This window comes from Salminus brasiliensis, chromosome 3 (genome assembly GCF_030463535.1).
Source record: "Salminus brasiliensis chromosome 3, fSalBra1.hap2, whole genome shotgun sequence".
Classification (NCBI taxonomy): Eukaryota; Metazoa; Chordata; class Actinopteri; order Characiformes; family Bryconidae; genus Salminus; species Salminus brasiliensis.
In genome coordinates this window covers 6,131,950-6,156,277 of record NC_132880.1, presented here as the reverse complement: position 1 = coordinate 6,156,277, position 24,328 = coordinate 6,131,950, and the positions used below count along the sequence as shown (strand labels likewise).

Below are 24,328 nucleotides of genomic sequence, written 5' to 3'. Positions count from 1 at the left end.
ATCTCACAAAAGTTGTTTAGGGAGAGTGTACTGGGTTGAGAACCAAGCTGACAATGCTTACTGCTTTTCCAGATGTAGTCATAGTCCGATGATCATTGCATAAGTGGGAATCTACCCATCGCTCTACCCACTCCCCACCATATAACACTAATCGATGTGCTCTGAAGCTTCATGGGGAAGATTATTGGTGTTAAACCAGGGCAGCGCTTTCCCCTCTCGCGCTAATCAATACATGCCATCTCTGAGAGCTCTGTATGTGTTGATGGCAGTTGTGCGATATTAATCAGGACTAAAGTGTTTGCCTGAGCCATAAGGCTTTCACCACTTTGACCGCTTCGAGCCAGCATGCACATGCTCCCTCCTTCCCTCCCTCCGCTCCTCACCGCCTGGTCTGAAAAACACTTTTCCCTGGGTGTGGCAGCTGCAGCGAAATAAACGCCTTCTGTTTCAAGACGTTGCTGCTGCTGCTGCTGCTGCTGCTCGGCAAGTTACAACTCACAGCCAGCAAGCCGGAGCTCTCAGTGTCTGTGCCAAGAAATAGGAGTGCCCCGACAACACACTCCCCGTCCTCCGCCTGTTCACCTCGAGCACACACGCGGCTCTCCATTCCCCCTGCTGCCTTGTCTTATAAACAGTAGCTCACATTCGTTCAGCACTGGCGACAATCGAAAACACGTCCCGCAATTTATGCTGTATACAGTCCAGACACCCAGCACAATTTGTCTGTCTTCCGCAGACAGATGTAGTCAGGGCTCTAGGGGGAAAACTATAAATATTTACTGAGCAGAGATTCAGTTAGGGAGAGACTTTAGCCATTTTAGGGTAGGCCGAGTTTTCAGCTTATGAGAAAATGGAAGAACTTTAAAAGGCCCATCCAACTTTTTGCTGTTTTATTTCAGCTTCTGAGCCTATATTTCATAACAGAATCTAAACACAAGCAGTCGTGCATAAACCAACTTTAATCTTATCTGTTTTCCCACCCACAAAAGCAAGCTTTTGCTGTTGTTGGAAGCTCTTGAGTGAGTCATCACAACCAGTCAAGTCTGTGCAAACCTCTCCACTCTCTAAACTGTGCATTAAATGATTTGCTTTGAGCGTTATAAGTTATGGTTGAAGTCTTGTACGTTGCCATTATGAGACCACAGCTTTACAGCATTAGAGGGAAAAAAAACAGGTGCAATCTTTGCACCAGGACATAATGCTCCACATCTGGCTCTCTCCCACACTACTATGATAATGTTTTCCACTTTCCTGGCCACAAAGAGGCTTGGAAACCTTTCTTGTGTTACTGAAGCATGAAGCCATAAAGTATTTTCTGATGGATTTGTGGCTTGAAGTGCTCCGTCAAGACATTGCCGTTGTGGTTTTCTGCTGTCTTCAGACACTTTCCTGGTTCTGCTGCTGGAAAACTGGGCCAGGTAGGCCGATATAGGGGCGCACCGGGCCTCCCCACACAACCCCCCCCTTCCCGCTTAGCAGATACTGCATTGTTTCCCTGCCTGCTTTTGTTTGTGCAGCTGGAGAAGCTGGTGCAGCGCCCCCCTGTTGGGTTGCAGAGAAGAGGGATAGCAGGAGCGCAAGAGCTGGATGGGTCAGCGAAGGCACTGCTGAAAGAGTCGGGGGTTTGTGCAGAGCAGCGACTTTCTGATCTGTCTCTGTCGAGCCCGTCCTTTCAGCCCAGCCCTCTGTGATGGGATTAGACCCATCCACATGGTAATGCAGAGTCATGAATGTCCATGAGAGGCAATGAAAGATGGATCCTGCCCAGGCCACCGTGCCGTTTAGCATTAAAAAAGGACGGGCTCTCCAGGCTCTTGTTCTCAAGGGACATGCTACAGTTGGCTTGTGTGGCTCAACCATTGCATAGTTATGTGATGCAACAGAAGATCAAAGATTACACAAGTGTTCCTCACTGGTCCTTAACTGAAGCGGGATGAGGCTGCAACTGGTCATCTTGCATAACGTTGTCTGTTTAATGAGTTACATTCTCTTTCCAATTCAGAGCTTGTTGCGAGTGTTGAAATCTTAATACCAGTTATTACTTAATAACATTAAAAAAACTGGCACTCTAGTGTAACCGTCTCTTTCGCCTCTTCTGCTGTTTAGTGGCTACTCGACGTTCCTGAGCTATTGAGCGCAGTGCACCCTGAAGTGGCCCGTGACAAACACATGGGTCACTGATAAGATGTACGCACAGTGATAAGACCCAAAAACACACACATGCATGGACGTGCAGGGGCTTGGACAATAGCTCCCAGTCTTCTGCGGCCTCTTGCGCACACATGGCGACGTTCATTAAAATTCCACCGTGTCTCGTTCACATTTTTTAACTTCTGTTCTCACAGAGTTCTTGATATACCTTTCTCGGTTTTGTATAAATCTGTTGATTATTTTGTTGATTAGTCAATTAATGTACAGGATTATTTTTCCTCCAATCTTGATATGGCAATGTTTGGAGCTGACCGAACTGTACTTCTTGGACAATAGCAAAACCCTTTTTGGGATTTACATAGAACCCATTTTAAAAGGATGTATATGAAAAACCATACAATAATTAATTGATGTGTTCAAAAGGGCTCTAGATAGAACAGTTTCCTCCAGTAAATAATACTGGAAATACTATGTCGCCCTATTTAGTTATATGGGCTTTTTAAATCATTTCAGTATAGCAATAATAATACTGTTTTTGAACCCAAGACTCATTAGCACTCCCCCCATCATGTGTAATGCTCCCGACACTGGAAGGGTGAGGACTGACACATGCCTCCTCCGACACATGTGCAACCAGCCACCACTTCTTTTCCAACTGCTGCCGATGCAACGTACCCAGCTCTGATGCATCAGCCAGCAGACACTCATGCCATCCAGCATCACACTAAAGTGATGTTGGGAGAGAGCCCTCTACCCACCGAGTGAGAGCAAGGCCAATTGTGTTCTCTCAGGCTGCAGCTGCAGATAACAGGTAGCATGACCCGGGATTTGAACCAGTGATGATGCACGGTGAAACACAAGTTCTCAGAATACTCAGAATTTAAGGTTGTTGTGTAGTTCTTAGTATTCACACAACTGTCCACAGCATTTTGTTTTTTGCATGGTTGGCCTTTGCGGTTTTATCAAGCAGCTTAGTGCGACTGGAGGAAAACACTTATCTTTCACTATCATTGATGAGTATATGTTGCTAGTTCTCAAGGTTCTTTTGGGTGAAAAGCTTATCTCTGCACTGCAAAAGCAATACATTCACCAAAGGAGCTGCTTTTTGTGTGTATAGGTGTGTGTGTGTGTGTGTGTGTGTGTGTATAAGTATGAGTGTGTTCTGAATATACAATTTCAGGCCATTGCTTTTCTCAGCTAGTTACAATCTCCAGCCCTGGCTGAATAGCTAAAAACTGATAAGATCTCGAACTGTAAGAGCAAGCGGTGATTGTGGTCCTTGCTGTACCATCTTATTATGTAATATGTGTTATAGTGCTTTCAGAAAACCAACACTGTTTGAATTTGATCTGCTCCAGATCAATGGCGTGAACAGAGGCCTTAGCCACACCCAGTGGGAAAGTTAAGGGATCGCAAGCATTCTGGAAGAGTTCAGAGCTTTCCAAGTCCTTCAAGTTTCCTCTTGGGAGCATGGTCCATATCACTTTTTGTGTGTGTTTGTATGTGTGAGTGAGTGTGTTATGCATTAATGTGCACCCTGGTGAGTCTCCCACATGTCAATGGGCTCTGAGAAGGACTGGAAGATCATTCTTGGTTTCTTGAGATCCAGCCAGTTCTCACATTGTATTTATGTATGTTTATGTTTTACAGAGAACTTTTAATGTCACAGCTAGCGACACCACAACAGCGGACGGCTCGTTTCTTTCTTGTTTTTTTCCCTTTCATCCGTTCACTCATCCGGTCTGCTTTGTGTTCTGTCAATTTCTGATTCTGAAAGATAGCAACCCATAATGTGTTATCAGCGCTGCATTTTTTGTGCAAATGTGGACTGTACAGTGTTGTTTCTTTTGTGAGGTCTCTCGCTTACACACTCACAAACCCTCACTCTCTCTCACACACACAGATACACACAGACAGACACTTCTCCTGATAAAGCTGGAGAATATGAGCAGGGGCGGGGTCCGTCTTATGGTGACAGCATGGAACTGGAGCGGGGGTGCCAGACAAAGCTAACATGATTTTCATTCAGGGCCTTTCATTAACGGATGTGTGTGTGTGTGTGTGTGTGTGGGATAGAGTGCAAGAAAAGAGAGTGTGAGAAAAGCAGCGCTGATGAAACGTGAGAGCAGCTTTCAGATACGCTGCCCCAAATCAGGCTGGCTGATTCTATCGCCAGATCTACTTCAGCGTACTTCAGTGCCAGGGTGCTTCACATCTCAGGGTCAAACCCTGTGTCAAACCACCAGTATACGAAATGACTATGCTTGTGAGCTTCATCGTGGTTCAGTACGCTCATTTCTATAAAAACATTTTGAGTGTGGCGTCCGTAACCTCCGCGTTTCTGGCCTGTGACCCCTACATGGCCCTGTCTCATGGTTAGATTGGCCTATTTTGGCACATTGAAAGCCCCGTCTAGACATGCTTAAATCAGCAGCGGAGCCCCTCGAAAACGTAGTAACGAGGAAACATGACATTAGCTGCTAGTGTAATGACATCCTGGTGGACGAAGGATCGCGGCTCCGACTCCCAGATGTGTTTTAATCACCTCGTTGTGGCTCCTGGCTTTGATCTCCGTGCTGAGGTTTAAATGTAGGAGAGAGGACAGAAGATAGAGCATGTGTGTGTGTCTGTGTGTGTGTGTGTGTGGTGGAAGCTGGATATGGTCCTCATAGCAGCGCGTGAGATGAAGGAAAACTGAGAAGAGGATATGCAAAATGGGGCAATGTGGGGGCACGTGTAATTAGACATGCCGTGCTCAGGGTTGACAGGATTGGTCTGAGTGAATGTATTACACTAATTGCCTTGGAGGCTCTCCACCCCCACCCCCCTCCCCTGTGCCGACTGGCCCCCCGTGGGGCAGATTGGGGGGGCTGTCGATCATTGAGGCTGCCGCTCCTGCGGCTCTGCAGTGTCCCTCTTTACACACCCCTTTGTTCGTGGATGCTCTCACCCACATGCTAAGAACCCGCCAGCAAATAAACAGCAGCCATAAATAAACCATGATAAAAAGATAGCAAGTATGTGTGTGTGAGTGTGTGTGTGTGAGATGTACTGTTTTTAACAGTACATGGTGATGTTAAACTATGTCATAACTCTACTGTTCCAAGGCTAGTGGTTAGGGGCTTTGACCACGCTCTTAAGCTGAAATATGCTAAGATAGAAATATCACGGTACTGTACAAGTTTGAGTGACAGCAAAGGCACCTCATTATTTGATTGTTTGCTGATTGTTAGCAGAGAACTACCACATAACTACTGCAGGAAGGCTGCTATCTGCAGCACAGTAATACTGGAAACTGTGATCATCATAGCAGTTAATTCTCACGCTGTCGCATTCATACACTGTCCTTTAGTGCATGGGTGGGTGGGTGTGCATTCATGCATATGTGTGGGTGTTGATGCATGTGTTGACGTACGTGTTGGTGTATGTGTTGGGGTGTATGAATGTGAAAGCAAGGGAGAAAGAAAGCAAGAGAGATCCGGAGAGAAGAACAGAAAAGGAAAGAACACATTTTAGCAACATGGCATTGCCCAGTATTGTAAGAGGAAACTGTGGCCAAACGGCCTCCCGCTGCTCCTCCCACAACCCCACCTTCCACCTAAAAGAAAAGTCAGCAGAGTAAAATCGTTAACGAATTTCCAAATCTCCCCTAGATTACCATAGCAGAGTCATGTCCACGAGGCACATGGCACAGTGCCACCCTCTCTCGTCGTGCTAGTTTTCTCTCGGCCAGGGACGCTCGCTTTACCTCAGTCAAAAACAAATGCTTCATTAGAGGATCCATTAAGAGATGCAAAGATAAAAATCTCTTTCTTCCTGCGTAGCTTTGCACCCCCACCCCCCACCCCCCAACCAGTTGAGACGAATATATTAAAAATGAAAGGGCAGATATTATCCTTAAGCGCAGGCTCTAAGAACAAAGGACCGTCTAGAGCGCCACCCTTAAATCAGTCTTCATTCCTTGAGCAGCGAGCTCTTCCCAGCCGCTCTCATTTTTCACCAGGCCTGCCTGGAGCAAGCTTAAGCAAGTTGACAAAGTGTGCAAAGATAGAGATGTTTATGTCGCTGCATTTATACTTTTAGTCTCTCTCTTGTGGTTGTCGCAGAGCTCCCATGTTTGAGATATCGCAGAAAACTATCTCCTGTCTAGCTGTTTTTTTTCAGTTGCTCACCGCAGCAGCTGATCTGTGTACTTTCTAAGCCTGAGACTTGCAGGTCTTGCTGTACGGCTCCAGGCTCACGTTGATCACTGCCAATGCTTGTATGCTTGAGCCTAAAACTGTAGATTTTTGCGCTGGAGCTGTAAGGATAAAGGCCAGTGGTTTGTTAGCATTGCACAAATGTCAGGCCTAAATCGTAACACATTCACTCCTCAGGCATATCGTGCCTCGAATGGCATCAGCTCCAACAAATTTGTCCATGTAGGTTCTAACACTAGATGACGTACCTGGTTATTTGTGCAGCACACTTTTTTTCAATATTTTGTGTGGAAGACACAGGCATGTTCAGTGTCATGCGGGGTCAGAAACCACATAAACAAGTTTGAGATTATTTAGCTCAACACAGTTAGGCATCTCCTCTACTCCTACTCTAATGTGTTATCTTCACTGGCTTCCTGTAGCTGCCCACAATAGATATAAAACTCTGGTGGTGGCTTACAAATGCCTAAATGGACCAGCCCCTACTTACCTAGCGGCAGTGTTGAAAACCTGATTAGTACCAAGAGCTCTTTGAACTTTAAGTGAGACTCAGATGTATGTCTCAGATGTCTGAAGGCAAGCATCTTGACTTTTCTTTGTCCTGGAGCCCATATTGGAAGCAGTCGAAGCCACCCTGATCGTATTGAATTGTAGACATGAACAATGTTTAATATTGTTTAGTTAATATTATACTCAGTAACCTGTAGTGTAGGGTGGTTGGTGTGGCGCAACAGATAACACCACTATCTGCCACTGAGCTTCCACGCCATGTGGGAGACTGGGGTTCAATTCCCGGTCTGGGTGGCTGTGCTGTACCAATAAGAGTTCTTGGGCAAGACTCCTAACACTACATTGACCCACCTCTGTAATACGAGTAACCTTGTAAGTCACTCTGGATTAGAGCGTCTAAATGCCATTAATGTAAATATTGTGGCTGTCCAATGAAAAACATGTATCTCCAAATATGTTTGTTAATTTTTGGAATGGGAGTTAATGTAAAATAAGAGTTTGTTCCAAGTAATTTATGGTGTTTCTGTTGGTCTGTTCATCCAGAGGTTACAGATATATGTTACAAGGTTCAAAGACAAAAATGAAGATGCATAAGCTTAATTAAACACATGCATCACAACGCAATGTACATAGGCTAACTATTGCTTATAGCTAACACATACGCCTAACATCAGTGCAAAACTAAAAAAGAAAAAGCAGACTAAAGTCGTCAACATGTTTTGGCTTATTGTTGACTGAATATTATACCAGGTGGCAGCAGTGCAGATTAGATTTTTGCTGAGCAGTCAAAGTGTAGTACATTCGCATTTGTCATGTGAGCACAGATGTTCATACTGTCCATGAATCGTGCCTCTGTATCCAGTGTGAGTCCAGCCCTTATCTGATATGATGGGTATGCTGCTAGCATGTGCTGCAAACGCAAGTGTTTTATTGGTTTTGCTCACAGCAATCATTACAGGTTAAAGTGCATTTGTAGACATGCTCACCACATAGAAGAAACCCTCGGTGGTTTATCAAAATCTATGAGCCACTGAGGAGTCTCTGCTTACTAAGTCCTGTATTTATATGTGGCTGCTGCTCGTGCCTCTACAAAACAGTTTGTAAGCATGGTAAACGGAAGTAATGATGGTTGACGACAGTCCACTCTCTGCAGTCAGCTGCATGGCTGTTTGCTTTTGCCGTGTGCATGGAAAATGTTAAATAGCGCTTTCCATATGAGATACCTCTGCTTCTGCTTTAAGGTGAGTGAACCGGTGTGTTGGCATGTGTTTGCATGTTTGTGTAAGCTCAGGCCCCCTGACTCTGCATATCATCAGCCTGTCTGGTAGCACTCAGCTATGCTCTAGAGATAAGAAAGGAGAGAAAAGGGGATTTGCCTTCCTTTTATGCTGCTTCCTGCTCTCTCCATCAGTCAAGCTGTTCAAGTGCCCAAATGTAAACTCCTCAATAATGCAGGACAGATGCCACCTCCCATGGAAGCTCTGGCTGCATTTTAATTGGGGCTGTTACATAAAAGTAAAAAACATAAAATATCAATTTGAGAAGACGTGTACACATGTATTATACATATACAAGGGGACAGAAGTGCAGAATTATTAATGAGAAGTCAAAGATACCAAAAGCATGCTGTCCACAGAAACGCATTGTTTAAGATGATTAACAATGAAGGTTTCTGAAAAGTTTTTTAAGAACTCCTTTTTCAGTCTTTTCGTGTGGACAGGCAAAACATAGCATTTTAAAAACTGATTACAATGTTAACCTGAATGCTTGTTACTGACTTTTTTATGCTAAACAAAAAATAAAACAACACCACCATCTTCTCCGCTTGAACATTAAGGAACGTTATTATGCAACAGCAATGTAAAAAAGACCCAATGTCGAGGTTTTTCATGATTTAAGCTTTTCTAACCGGTACAAATCTGCAAATTATGACCATTATAATTTCTCAATACAAAGTAAGGCAAGTTTGGACTAGTGAACTTAGTAGTACAGCGAGTATGAACTTCCAACGAGGATGCTGTAACACTCATCCTGCAATTGGAACAACAGCTTGGGGTGAAATGCATTGTGTCTCAAGTCCACAGAAGTGACTTGTCAATGCATCTGGGCTTTTGGGCTGTGCTAGAACCTTTGAAAGGAACAGTACTTGGGCTGCGACTAATGATGTTACTGTAGTCCATTTTTGCGCTCACTTGTGGACGGAGAGATTTTCAGAAACACTGCAAAGAGACAGAGAAAAATGTACATTTTGGGAAAGAATCCAGAAGCGTGTGGCCTCGGATCTGTTGATGCAGAATGGCAATCGAATGAAATTTAACAATGTGAGTATGATTGCAACAACTGGATTGCATAAAAAGGGCACGGTCATTCACAAAAATCATCATTTGAGTTGATGTTGTTTGGCGGTGTCTTGACACATTGGATACATTTTACAATACAGCAAAAATGATTAACATGGTAATGATTCAATTCATTTCAGTTTATTTACAGAGCATTCAGCATTATAAAACTACAGTATTGGATAATTCTGTGCAGGCCATGAGCTACTATGTTAGCCCTAAGCTAATATACACTTGAGTACATGAGTAGTGTCCGGATGAACTAGAGGCTTGTATTGAACCGTGCAACACAATACACTGCATTGCTACATTCAGAGTAATTGCATTTATATAGCACAGCCATGCAAAAGCAGCAAGCCTCAACTTGGGATGAGCTATTATCCAATTATCCCTAACTGTACTGTACTGCACAGTCATTACTGAGCAGTTGTAATGTAAAGTAGTTATTTCTGTATTCTAACATATGCCCTGACTTACTGTTCCTGTTACTGTTACTGTTAACCCCTTATGCTCTTTTCTTTTTACCCCCTAAGCATTACAAATCAGTAACTACATGCAAAGCAATGTAAACTGGCTGCTGGAGTTGAAGTTTTAACAGTGTGGAGAAAAGCCAAAAAAATTCAGGAAGGCATATAATGAGTCGTGGTGTGCTTTTTGTTGAGAACTTGTGTGCTATCTCTTTCCTACTCTCACTCTCTATCTACACATACACGCCTATCTCAAAGTGACCTCCATCAGGCCAATTCAAGGAGCTCTGATTGTGGACCCTTCCAGTGGAGCTCTATCTGAAGCCCTCTCTCACAACCTGATATAAATAGGCAATGCCTCTCAACAGCTCCGGGCCAAAGGTCTCCACTGAATTCCGCTTCTGTTTGCGCTGCTGCTGCTGTCCACTGGAACGACACGCTTAATTTCTGGGAATCGCTGTGCTTCTGCATGGCTAATCGATGCACAGTCTGTGTGTGTGTAAGTGAGCGAGAGTAGGCCCGAGGCTGGGGTACAGAGGGAGGCTCAGTAGCAGTACCAGCAGCCTGCTGTGGAGCACAGCTTGGTGCCAGACTGATGTTTGGATATATTCGTGTGTGTGTGTGTGTGTGTGTGTATCTGCAGGGCATGCTCCAGCCTGCCCACATGGATAATGAATGAACGGAGAGGTGCAGCATGCAGCAGATGCTGTTGTTGCGCTAAATGCGGTTACATGTGTTATGATGGCTGGGCAAACAGAGCGTGTGAGAGACAGAGGCTGCACCGAGCAGCATGTTCTGTGGGCGAATTTGGGTTACATGTTTTCAGCTGCGGACACGAGACGTGTACAGTTGGTGGCCCTTGATGTTACAGATTTTCAGCTTTTATTTGTTCTTTGATAGGTTGATGTGTGGCCTTGACTTTTTATTTCTTGTCTTTTTTTACCGGGTTTCCTTATTACTATATATGTTAAGTAGTGTGAGTTTGCTCGCTTATGTTATGTGTTTTCTCAGTTTGAATATCAGTCTTATCTGGTCACTGGATTCCATGGACATACTGCCAAGAAACTGCCAAAAAACTCTCTTACCGTTATAGAGTTGTATCAGCAAACCATTGGAATTGTAGACTCAGCATTTAATGTAATATTATTACTGCCATTAATTCTTTATTATAGATATATAGATTTTGTGAACGTGTTGGCATAGTACACACAAATATTTACTAATATGTTTTATTTTGTACTAAAGTTCTGCAAATGAATTACAGCATAAGTAAGTCATGTATCGGATGAGTTGCTGCTGGAGTTTTTGAACACTGTGTCTGTCCACTCACTGTCCGCTGTATTAGACACTCCTACCTAGTTTGTTGAGCTCATAGAAGTAAAGTCAGAGGCAGAAGCTCTGTTGCTGCACAGTTTGTGTTGGTCTAGTCCTTCATCAGTGCTCACAGGACGCTGCTCACAGGATGCCGTTGGCTGCATATTTCTGGTTGGTGGGCTTTTCTCAGACCAACAATGAAAGTAAATCTGAGGTGCTTAAACACTCGAGCAGCGCTCTTGTGTCTGATGCACTACTCGTACCAGCGCAACACCCGCTACAACACACGCCACCATCATGTCAGTGCTCAGAAAGACCCACCACCCGATACTACCTACTCTGTGGTGGTCCTGTGGGGTCCTGACCATTGAGGAACAGGGGGGCTAACAAAGTATGCAGAGAAACAGAATGGACTACAGTCTGTAACTATAGAACTAGAAAATGCTCTTATATATGGTTGAAAAATAAGTAACTAAATATACAAAATAATGTAATAATAAAAGTATATATATATATATATATATATATATATATATATAATATTACATCTGAAATTATAACTGTATATTTCATTAATAGTAGCTGTGTATTTCATTAATTCCTTGTAATGTAAAAATATTTTTTTACTTGAAAACCTGTAACCCAGCTGTCTTAAATGTTTTAAGGCTGCTTTCCCGGACAGAGATTTAACCTTGTTGGATCCTAAGAGGAAAATCTCCTCAGCTGCTCCTCACAATGCTGTGTGGTCCAGGACTTGCCTCAATACTTGTCTGGAAAACCAACCTTTTAATAGTACAACAAATAAAGGTGCTTCAAGGTGCTTCAAGTATATAATATATATAGGTATGTGAATGTGAAGACCTGTCTATCTATTAAGTAAGTATATGTAGTTATAGATTCCTATATTGTATTGTGCTTTAGGGTTTTAAAGCATTGTGCATATTTTTTGCATGTTTGTCATCATAATTGTAGCGAGGGTTTCTTACTCATAGCTCGTCTGTGCGTGTGACTGAAAAGCCATATTAGTAAAAACAGTAATGTGATGAATGGACTTGATTTAAATGTGCTACATTTACACAAGTATTGCCAAAAGACCTCTTTTCAAACTAAGTCAACAAGTCCTCTACCGTTCAGCATGTTTTGAAGCATAATTTTCATTGTTTGCTTAATTTAATGCTGTAAACAGTATATTTCAGGATTTTAAATGAAGCAAATAAACAATAACTCGGTAGACCTTTGTAGAGGTCTGTAGAGGAATTGTTCCCCTATTTTCACATTTTCAACAAATGTAATTTAAAACATTGCATATAATATTTTTACTAAAGTGGACATTAATTGAGTAATTCAGTAAATTATGTTTTCAGATTCTGTTTTTGTTAATGGATATTTGCATCCAGATGATCTAACCTTGTTGGATCCTAAGAGGAAAATCTCCTCAGCTGCTCCTCACAATGCTGTGTGGTCCAGGACTTGCCTCAATACTTGTCTGGAAAACCAACCTTTTAATAGTACAACTTTTGTGCTTTAGGGTTTTAAAGCATTGTGCATATTTTTTGCATGTTTGTCAAGGTTTGATACAGTTCAGGGCGTAGGAAGTGTGTGTGTGTGTGTGTGTGTGTGTGTGTGTGTGTAGAGAGAACGACAGAGAAAGAGCGTCAGAAAGAGTTAAGAGAGCTTCATGTTCTATCAGCTCTGCTGAGGTGGCCAGCATTGACTCATGACTCGCTCTATGGCCTTGGCCTTCACATGGAATTTTCCCTCCTCTATCTATCTCTGCCTGCTCCCTGCCTCCCTCCCCATTCACTCTGCTCCCATATCATTTACATTACGTAGCTCTGACCTGTCCACTCAGTATCGTTACAGTTGACAGTGTGCAGTGGACCAGAGCATGAAAGGCTGCATTCATAGACGCTCTGAGGTCGCGGAAAACTTGCTAGCTTTTAAAGCATTGAGCTGGCTTGTGTTTCACCAATACAATATTACATGCTTTGGAAAGATATAAATCTCTGCATCGTGGTGTCAGATTTGGTTTGATGATGTGTTGCTTTGCTTTCTGCAAATGTGAAAGGTTAAGAAAGCTGGACTGTAGCTGATGGTTTTTTTTTTTTTTTTTTTTTTTTTTTTTTAGTCTTGCTGCAGACGTGAGACCACAAAGCCACCAAACGCTTTGTCGAAGGTGTTGTACAGAGCAGAGAAGGATGTGAAAGTGATGATGAGGATGATGAAGGGGTTGCTAAAAGCTTAAGAGATGTTTTTCCAGCACGTACAGCGGTAACAGTGCACATTAACCGAGCCCATTAGTGTGGTCTGTTGCGCTGTTGTGCAGAAGTGTGGTGGCTGAGGAGGAGAAAGGGCTGGCTGCAACACATACACACATGTAAGCATGCACACACACAAACACAGCGCTAAAAGCTGTGCCAATGCTGTGCCAGAGGAGTTAAATTGAGTGGACAGAGGACAGAAGAGACAAACAGCTATCAACCGCCAAATAACAACAACACCTAGGTTTAATTAATCGCTGTGTAATAAACAAGATCTTGATAAGCAAATGCGCATTGCCAGCAAAAATTGTAGCGAGGGTTTCTTACTCATAGCTCGGCTGTGCGTGTGACTGAAAAGCCATATTAGTAAAAACAGTAATGTGATGAATGGACTTGATTTAAATGTGCTACATTGCCAAAAGACCTCTTTTCAAACTAAGTCAACAAGTCCTCTACCGTAAGTAGATTTTTTCAGCATGTTTTGAAGCATAATTTTCATTGTTTGCTTAATTTAATGCCGTAAACAGTATATTTCAGGATTTTAAATGAAGCAAATAAACAATAACTCGGTAGACCTTTGTAGAGGTCTGTAGAGGAATTGTTCCCCTATTTTCACATTTTCAACAAATGTAATTTAAAACATTGCATATAATATTTTTACAAAAGTGGACATTAATTGAGTAATTCAGTAAATTATGTTTTCAGATTCTGTTTTTGTTAATGGATATTTGCATCCAGATTTTGCATGAGTCCATTCTTCCCGCTTCCCAATGCCACTGGCAGTAGAACAACCCAAAAGCATGATAGATCCACATAGAAGTGGGCGATATGGTCAGAAAATATATCACGATATTTATCACAAAATTGACACATTTTGACAAAATGCATTAGTTGCGGCAAATTCTTAAAAACTGCTATTCAAATACCATCCAATTCTTAGTACCTTTTTTCCCAAAATGTGCTGCACTTCAATTAAACAGACTCTTTAATGCAATATGCAGTCGGTCAGTGTTTTTTAAGCACTGATGATATCTATGATATGCTCAGAAAAATCATATTTTGTATCACAATAACAAAATTCATCACCGTTCGGTAAAGTATTGTCGTATTGTTCTTTTCATGAAATACGGCATTTTTTCAACATGACATTTCTTTATTCTTTATTACAGGATTTTTAAAAATCATCTGAACAAATCAGTATTGCCAATGCCAGTGGCAGTAGCGCAACGCTAAAGAATTACATATCCACCCACATGCATCACAGTTGACCAGGTGTTCTTTTCATGAAATGCAGTTTCTTTTATTCACCAAGCGTCCCCTTGCCGATTGTGGCCACATCCCTTCCAAAACTGATCTGGCTTGTCTAGATATTGTATGTTTTAATGTGGACATTATTTGGAGTGAATCATTACATGATCTTTTCAGGCCTGTGTTTCCGCTGCTGATAATGTGGTTTATATCACACATAGACACGGCCAAACTTTCACTGACAGTGTGAGGTGTTGTTTGGTGTATCCAAGCTACAACTGCAACTGCGGGTTTCGCAGCAGAAAGTGGAGAACGGTGTCAAGCCATAGTCAGGCAGCAGGTGGGCGGTGAGGTTGCCGAAGCGCCTCGGAGGGGGACTAATTGGGGCTTATCAGGTGTTGCTGGGAAGCTCAAACAAGCACCTGGGGCCTTTGTGGAGCTGTCAGTACGCCGTGGGGCAGCGCCCTGTCCACACTAAGGCCTTTAGTTCAGGTTTCAGAGCTGTGGACTCAGTGCAGCCTCAGTCACGTTAACAGGTAACATAAACACAGCTCTTATTTACTTTACTTGCGTAACACAGTCTGTTGACAGTGCACATTATATTAAGGAGTGTCAAATTTTGGAATTACAGTTTTTTTGAAAACGATACCTTTCATTGTGAAATCACATATTTTACTATGATTTCTATTATTTTGTGGGATTTAGAATTAATTTATGCAGATGTTACAGGCAATAAAAACAATACACCAATATTTTCTTACATTTAAGAAAGGCTCAGTATTATTATATTCATTTTAATTTCTTATAATGTTTTGTTGAATATGGGATGCACTTTTTTAAGCTAAAAAATCTATTTCAGGCAGTTCATATATATATATATATATATATATATGTATATTCCCACACTTCAATATGGAATCACCTTCAGATTAGAACATAGATTTCATTCTGTTTTCTGTGCTTCTTATCACAAAAACAGTAGCAATAAACTAAAGCGTGGAACAGACCACAGCTCCTTCATCCGGGACTAAAGTTGTCAGTAAATCTCTAGCACAGCCATGATGCGGTTGCATTGTAAAAAGAAGCAGTTTTTTGATTTCTGCTGTTTCCTGCCCCTTACCTGGAAAGTTCTTTATGAACATCTCCTGTGCACTCTGTCTCAGTCGCTCAGTCTCCTAGCTAGGCTGTGTAGTCTGAACAGGATGTTAGTTCTGTCAGCGCAAGCTTCCTTTGGCCTTTTTATAGTGCTGGCACATACACACATACTCACGCAGACAGCTCCATCTCTCATGCTCTAACTACTTATGTTTTGCACTTCCACAAATGTAATATTGTGTTTGAGAGGTTTTTCGAAACGAGGCCAATCTTTGTTGGACACTTGTTGTGTGGTCTGCATTTGCAGTCGTTTGTACTACAGTCCCAGTTGGAGAGGTGTTCTTTAAGTGAAATGCAGCTCCTTTTTTTCTCCATAGATACTGTATTTTGGCTTCATTAGTCCACAGATGTTATGTAGCGTACTTCAGGCATTGAGTTTTGTGACAAATTCACAGGTTCAATTGCCTTCTTGTGAATATGTTTGTAAAGCAGTGCTGCACAGTGGAACGGTGCCTTGCAACCCTCAAAACTGGCGGTAACTGACAGTAACATTGGGTTCTGGTTAGCCCTTCTTACCAGCATGCGAGCAGTTCTCTCAGAGAGCTGTCTTGGCCTGTCAGATCTCGGCTTGACTCACACTATTCAGCGTTCAGCTACCATCTCTAAATATCAATCTGCACTGAAGAAATCTTCTTATAGCCTTACTCAGTCAGATCATTTATAAAGCTTGGAAATTTATTTCAGTGTAGTTGATTCAGCTGACTCATTACAGTTGGTAAGATGTGTCAGGCCTGATTTCCTAATCATGGTCTGAGACGGTCAAGAAATACAAAAGTCTGAGCCTTTGCAATGCTTAGGATGCTGACTATTGCACAGGCAGGTCTGAGTCTGTGTTTACTACTTCCTCATTATTTTACTTTATTTTTACATAATTTTTTGCAAGATAGCAATGTAATGTATGCTGGGCTCAACAAAAAGCAAGCCTCTGGTCTCAGTTGTTCCCTTTTTTTAAAGAAAATTCAAAACATACACTGCTTGTCACCAGTTTGAAGACCCTTTAAAACGCTTTAAATACAAATGGTTGTTCTTCCTTATAAATTCTCAGTAACGTTCTACAGAATACAAGACTAAGCAAGTTTAAATTGGGGAAACTCTTATCGTGCACAAACATTTGAGACAGTATTTGATAGAGAAAAGCCAAAAGATTAGCACACAGCTTCATGCTAAAAACTAAAACGCAGGTGTCCCAAACATTTTGCATGTAGTAATATGACAAATATGACATTTGTCTGGCAGAAAGGGGTGTATAGCAGTGGTGCAGTCATGCATTTGTAAACAAGGCCACAGTCTTGGGTGCATGAGAGTAGAAGGGAATGTCCCTTCATGTGTTGTCACTGCCAAAAGAGACTGCAGTCGGATATGAAATAAAGGAGTAAGCGTTTATGAATGTCTTAGGAAGAGTGCTGGGGTCTGCTGAGACAGTCCTGCAGTCAAAAAACCCGCCCCTCAGGTTTCACACGCTGTCTGAAGTCCGCCCTGACAGACAGACAGGTCTCCACGGTAGCGCTAAGGTCACAAGAGCTTCCTGGTGGACTGGAAGTTAAGTTTCCCCGTACATGACGAAATCTGCAAGCGGAATCTGCAAGCAATACTTCCCTAAATGTCACATTTAGGAAAGGTCATAGATCTAATGAGGGCGCTGTGCAATCAGACACCTTCAGATGCTTCAAACCTGACCACTCTTGGTTCGTGTTTTTCGATGAGTGTCGTCTGCCGTGATTTCGGATTAGTTTACCTTCCGAGCGGCCGTATTGAGAATGAGCGGTGCTCTGTGGAGAAGGAGGCCATTGTTCTTTGTTCCTGCGCAAGGAAATGGCCTGCTGGTTATTACTGGCTGTGGGCTGCAGATGTTTGACAGAACTGTCTGAGTCCAGCTGCACCTTTTTGTCGGTGTTTGTCGGTGCCTGCGCCGTGTGTCATGGCATGTTTACTTTACTTTAAGTGTGTGTACGTGTGTGAAAGTTGTTGACAGGTTTTGAATAGTGTGCATCAAATTGTGTAAGTGCCATGTTGCCGTGTGAGGTAGTGTGTGTGTATGTGTGCGTTTGTGCGTCATACACATGTCTCAGATTCCTGCCTTTGTCTATAGATGCCATTCCGCTTGGTGGGGTCTACTCTGCAGCTCAGTCCGGCCTGCCTCTCTGTGAAGAAGCTTTGTTGGGCATTGGCCGATACTTGCACTGAGCGAACTGACATTGTGATACTGTGGTAGAACTGGAAAATGTGGGAGTTTGTTTTTGTTAATTAAGACGTGCTGGTTGATTCCCGTTGCCTTTTAGGTGAATGAAACATCACATCGTATCAAAATATTTTGCAATGTGCATTTGCAATTGTTTGTGTTTATACTACAGTCTGATGCCGATCACCGATCGCCTTTCAGCTCGTTTGGTCGATCACCATTACCGATCGAGGGCAGGGCAGGAAGCTACATTACCTTTCCAGGCATCACTTGGTAATGCATCATTGTGCAGGGTAGGGGTGGATGATATGACGATATCAGATTGTGATAAATGTTGTTATCATGATACACAATATACTTTTTTAAGCACATCAAGGAACACTGATCAGCTGCACATTTCATCCCTAACAGTATAATTAGACTGGTTTAATTGGATGTAGTTCAGTGCATTTTGAATAAAAATCACTGCACTAGGTGTGGGAGAATATTTGCATAGCAGTTTTTAAGAATCTGTTGCTCCTAATGGATTTTGTCTGTGATCACTGGTATCACAATTAATACTGTGTATCATGAAAATGTCTTTAAATATTGTGCTATAACATATTTACTATATATACGCCAAATCCTAGTGCAGGGCTTTGTAATATTCTGCTGTGTCTCTTAAGATGAAGTGTACTTTACTTTTTTGGAAACATCTACATTTAAAATACTGCACGTTAGCCAATGAATTCCCGTACTCCAACTGCACTGTGAAGCTCAGAGTGAAAACTCAGCCAAAAAGGGCTGCTTGTCCATCACATAAAACTCAATCACTTTGGACATCATTTCTTTAGCTTTCTTACTGTTGGTCAAGGTTAAATATGGTCTGCACGGTTTGTTGTTTTGTGTGGTTAGTGGTGTTTGCCAGCTCTGCTGTGTTCTGATACTCACTGTACTGATTTAAGCGAGGTACTCTTGAGAGGGGTATCCGGTTAGGGGAGTTAGAAGTTTGTACTCTGCTTCCCCCACGAGACACGTTACTTTTACACATTTTACAAACATGTGAGTTTGAGTCTGATAAGTGGAGAGCAGTACTGGTTTTAGTGGGTTTCTGCCTCCATGCATGAGGTTTGTACTTCCTGCTACTGTAATCCTTAACTCACAAATATGATCGTATTGGCTCTAAAGATCGGCTAAGTTAGAGAAAAATCTAAGTCGATCAGATATTTTGGCTGAAAATTGTCTGACACCGATACACCATACGATTTTTCCATTTCTGCTCTTCCCTTCTAAGTCTTCAAAACACTCATTCTTTTAAATGACTCACCCACATCCACAGTTATCAACATGTTGAAATGTAGTTCCTATTCTGTGTACCTTTTGATAATTGTGGCCAAAGAGTTCTTCTTTGACTTCATCAATCCACATCACTTGTTTCCAAAACTCACCTGGTTTGCTCTGAGGTGGACTTTAAACTTTGAGTTTTGCGACTCCTCAGTAAAGATAATATACGTGCAAGCAAAAAAAAACCTGATTAAAAACCTGATTAAAATGAGTTACCAGCCATCTTCACCTATCAGACAGTACAGCAATTACTACAGTGACTCGGAAACAGTGACTCAAGAATGACTTAAGGTATCATTTAGCACACACCTGGGTATCCAAATAGTAAAACCTACTTTCTGTTCCAGTCTGATTCATTCAGACTCACTCTAAATTTCACTATAAGTAACTCTTAAAGGTCTAAGGCATGTCTGGGGCACTATGTATCACTTCTGTGAAATAAAAAAGCATGATGGGGGTTTACAGATGATGAAACCTCCAGCAAAGGAGTCACAACAGCTGCATTTTCAATTAGAGCAGTAAACTGGCTAACACTAAAGCGGATCTGATTGCTTAGTTACCCTGACAGCATTTGTCCAAATAACACACACTAGATATACAGTGGCTAGACCACTGGATAGGTGATGATGGCATTGTTTTGGTAGACGGGGCATATAAGACTACTTCATTGTGGCACTGATAATTGTCAGAATTTGTGGTCTGCAGATTTGCAGCACTGTGAATGTTCCTCTTTTGTGAGAAATGTGCATTAAAGTTGCAGAACCAGCAGAGAGGTGAGAGGTGAGCAATGGCGCGGTGGGGTGCTTCAGCAAACAATGAGGAAAAGAATAAGAATGTTGACAGATTAAGTCTGGTGGAGGGAAGGCTGAAAGCCTGTTTTAGAATCTGAATTAGCCTCTTTCCTAGCATTTCCTGTGCTTTGTTTGGGTCTGTACTCATTTCCAGCTGAATGGGGGATTTTTGACCAGGGGGAAAGCTTCTAATTTATCAGCAGGCTGATCTAAATGACTATAGTCACCATTACTCATCTCCATTTCTTTTAAACTGCAGGGATCGTAGCACGGAACAGTCATTTAAACTTTGAACTAGTATTTCGACACTACTTTCACCTTTCAAACATCCTACAAAAGGATGCAAGCCCACATGAAATGTGAGTCAGTAAGCAGAAAACATATTTTTCCTATCCTACCTCCAGCTCGTGTGTGTGGGTGTAGAGATCTGATCGTAAGAAGAACTCTTTTTTATTCACTCTTTGTATGTGTGTATGTGTTGCAAATTTAATCAGAGTTTGGCTGTAGCCAGACTGGCATGGTGAACCTTGTCTCAAAGGGGGAATTCCAGAGCTGCACTGTAGCTATTTCTGAACCCTAACATGTGTGTGATCGGCACAATGAAAATCTCTCACACCCATCCATAACACAACCTCATGTTCATGAAAGTGGGCTACAAAATGAGAATGAACATGAATGATGTCTCCAAATGCATGGAAAGTAATGGATCATTGAAGTTCTAGTTTTCCGCATGCTTGATTGACCTGTCCATGACCATGTTGTTGTCTTGTGTGTTTGTGTGCAGGCGACCGAGAGGGACTTCCTGGGCCACTGAGACGTGACTCCGGGCCTGGCGCAGTCTTCCCATTCCCAGATTTGCAGGGCCTCCCTGGTCATCTCAAACAGACGGCTGTGTAAATGCTTATTGCCGTGGAACCTTTAGGCCACAAAGTGACCATGGCGTTGCCACAGTGCCCCGAAGTCACCGTGAGGAGCAAGTACTCCCAGTACTACAACATGACCCTCATTAAAGTGCACTATATGTGTGCCAAGAACATGACCAGCAATGAACTGGCTGATCGCATGAGGGCCAAAGATGGTCCCAGCTTGCTGAACATCGTCTTCATTATTATCTGCAGCATCATCATCCTGGAGAACCTTCTTGTGCTCATTGCAGTCTTCCGGAACAAGAAGTTCCACTCCGCCATGTTCTTTTTTATTGGGAACCTGGCATTCTCTGACCTGCTGGCCGGCTCGGCCTACATTGCCAACATTTCCCTCTCGGGCCGAAGGACTTTTGAGCTAGTGCCTGTGCAGTGGTTCATAAGAGAGGGCACCGCCTTCATCGCACTAGCCGCTTCAGTGTTTAGCCTGCTGGCCATTGCCATAGAGCGCTACATCGCCATCACCAAAGTCAAGGTTTACGGCTCCAACAAGACCTGTCGCATGTTCCTCCTGATTGGAGCATGCTGGGTTACCTCCATCCTCCTCGGAGGTTTACCCATCTTAGGCTGGAACTGCATTAACGATCTGCACGAATGTTCTGCTGTTCTGCCTCTCAACTCCAGACGCTACATCTGCTTTGTCGTCACCATCTTCAGCATCATCCTGCTCTCCATCGTCATCCTCTACGTCCGTATCTACCTGATCGTGCGCTCCAGCCACCAGGAGGCCACCAACTCTCCGGCCTATGCCCTCCTCAAGACGGTGACCATCGTGCTTGGAGTCTTCATAGTGTGCTGGCTGCCTGCCTTCACCATCCTCCTACTGGACACCTCCTGCAAGATGTCCTCCTGCCCCATCCTCAACAAAGCCGACATCTTCTTTGGCTTCGCTACGCTGAACTCTGCTCTGAACCCACTGATCTACACGCTCCGCAGCAAGGACATGCGCAGAGAGTTCCTGCGAGTGCTCTGCTGCTGGGGGCTCTTCCAGAGCGGGCGTCCAGCTGAGCGCTGCATGGTGCCACTCAAAAGCTCCAGCTCTCTCGAACACTGCACCAACAAACACGAGCACCAATCCATTCCCATCATGCAGGACTGCACAACTTGTGTTTGAGCGTAGGACCTTTTATTTTAGGCTGTGTGGGCGAAACTCTTCTGAGCACGTTTAGAACTGAGAGGAAGCTGAGGTGTCCTGAGAGCTGTCTCAAGAAATGTGAGACGCGAAAGGTGCCAAAGTGGTGCCGGAGCCGTGAGCATTTAATTCTCTGGAAACAGTCAGACCTGTGTGAATTTATAGTCATGTTCTGTGGACTTGTGAGTTAAGAGCAAGTTTCACCGTTGTGGTATGGACTGAGTGTTGAAGTGTTGACCATCACTGAATTATTTCACTTGTTTAATAACGGTTATTTTTCACCGTTAGTGTTCAGTGTCATGTTTTGTTTTGTTTTGTTTTTTTTTCACTTAAAGAAAACAATCTTTCAAAAGCCAAATTTTTCTCAAAGTCTCAAGCCTTTTGTTAAGGCAGCCCCGTTTTTAGGCAGTGACCAAAAATCCTGAATTTTCTTTCGTCTTAAAATCAAAACCTTTAATATAATGCACTTTTAAGCGTTCTGTGATTGTATGTATGACTGACCTGTTAGTCACTCAGTCCAAAGCCACATGAATCAGCAGTCTTGATTAAATGGGAGGGTCAAAAAAAATTACACTCCACAGTGCACTCCTTCTGAGCCAAGAGTGCAATAAACCTTCATATGTATTCCATTATATAAGCATAATTCCCTTTGATGTACTACGATAAAAATGCAAAGTAATCTGCCTTATATTATTGCATGGCATTCTAACCTGTGTACCATCTAAAGTATGGCTTATTCATGTACATTTTCATAATTAACCCTTTATTTCCATGTCTCTCTCTCTCTCTTTCTCTCTGAGCCTCTTGCTCCCTGGCCTTGGCTTGTTGTACTGTGTTTCCTAAGAGGAAGGCGCAATCAGAAAGTTCACTTCCTAAAGCAAAATGGCACTGACATACTCCTCTGAGCTGGCAGCAATCCTGACGGACTTGTCTCGACAACGCTGTAGCATCGCTACGCAGCGCCGTGCCCCTTTCTGTTTTGTGCTCTCCTGAAACTGAATGTAAGCATGAAGTGTTTGGAGCGAAAGCTTCACCTTGTGACAGTATTACTGAACACTGACCGATGTCTCGCTGGATATTGAGCTGTCGGAGTCGAGAAAAAGAGGTGCATGGTCACTGTGAAGTCTTAAAAACAATCAAACCGCATTTGACGCCGTTCTCTGATTGACAGATTGATAGTGTTTGATGAGGCAGGAAATTCTGACATTGGGGGAAAGCAAACAGGTCACCTCGCAACCCGTGGCCTGCGCCCCCCTGGAGGCGCACACCTTAAGAGAATAATGGGAGGGATGGTCTATTCCTAAGTCATAGGTTAGAGGTTAATTATTCGCTTCTCTAAAACTTCCCGCGGCCACAGGACGTCCAGCGTTTCCTACGGTACTTCCTGTTGTTCAGGACTGACCTCATCCTTCAGCCGTTATTCTCACACACCTCGTTTTCTCCCAAACGCACCGTTTGTTTTTAACCCACTATATCCTGCAGTTCTTTTCTTCTCTTGATCATCAGAGAAAGCACTTTGGCAGCTCTTTCTAAATCACCCTTGCGCATTTTTCTTCTTTCTTTTTTTTATACGAAGACTTGCTTCATCTGCAAGCGTACCTGTCACTTCCATTCAGTGTAAAATACGTGTGTATACCCTGTGGAAAAAACTTGTCTTTTTATTATGCATTATATGAAATGTGTGTAATGAAATGTATGTATTGTATGTATGTCTAATATGTGTATATGTGTGAAATGTCTTGTGTGCAATAGCCTTGTGTGTGTGTCTAGTAGTGAGCTACCTGTGTTAAGTCGGTACAACACTAATAATGGTACATAAACATTTTTTGTTTGTTCCTTTTATACAAAATAAATTAAATACAAAAAATACTGTTTCACTTTGTTACACTTAACAGTTGATCTAGTCAAGCGTGTTTTGTATTATGATGTTACAATGCACTGAATGACTGTGATGTCACAATGTACTAAAAGATTGTGATGTCACAATGTACTGAAAGATTGTGATGTCACAATAAATTGAAAGATTGTGATGCTATTATGCATTCAAAGACTGATGTCACAATGTATTTAAAGATTGTGATGTCAGTGCAATTTACTGAACAATTATGAGGTCACAATGCATTGAAAGGCTGTGATGTCACAATGCATTGGAAATGTGGATGTCAGTGCCTTTAAAGATTGTGATGTCACAATACATTTAAAGATTATGAGGTCACAATGCAATTTACTGAAACATTCTGAGGTCACAATGCATTGGAAGGCTGTGATGTCACAATGCACTGGAAATGTTGATGTCACAATGCATGTAAAGATTGTGATGTCACAATGCATGTAAA

At 42.6% G+C, this 24,328-nt stretch overlaps 1 protein-coding gene across 1 annotated transcript in view; it reads left to right on the top strand.

The window, feature by feature from the left end:
- The window catches only part of s1pr2 (sphingosine-1-phosphate receptor 2), a 28,725-nt gene extending 4,864 nt beyond the window's left edge, over positions 1-23,861 (top strand). Inside the window, exon 2 of the mRNA XM_072675303.1 lies at positions 20,722-23,861. Within this exon, the coding sequence (XP_072531404.1) occupies positions 20,835-21,974 (1,140 nt within the window). The 5' untranslated portion in view covers positions 20,722-20,834 and the 3' untranslated portion in view covers positions 21,975-23,861. The remainder of the gene's footprint in view (positions 1-20,721) is intronic.
- Positions 23,862-24,328: the final 467 nt, after the last annotated feature.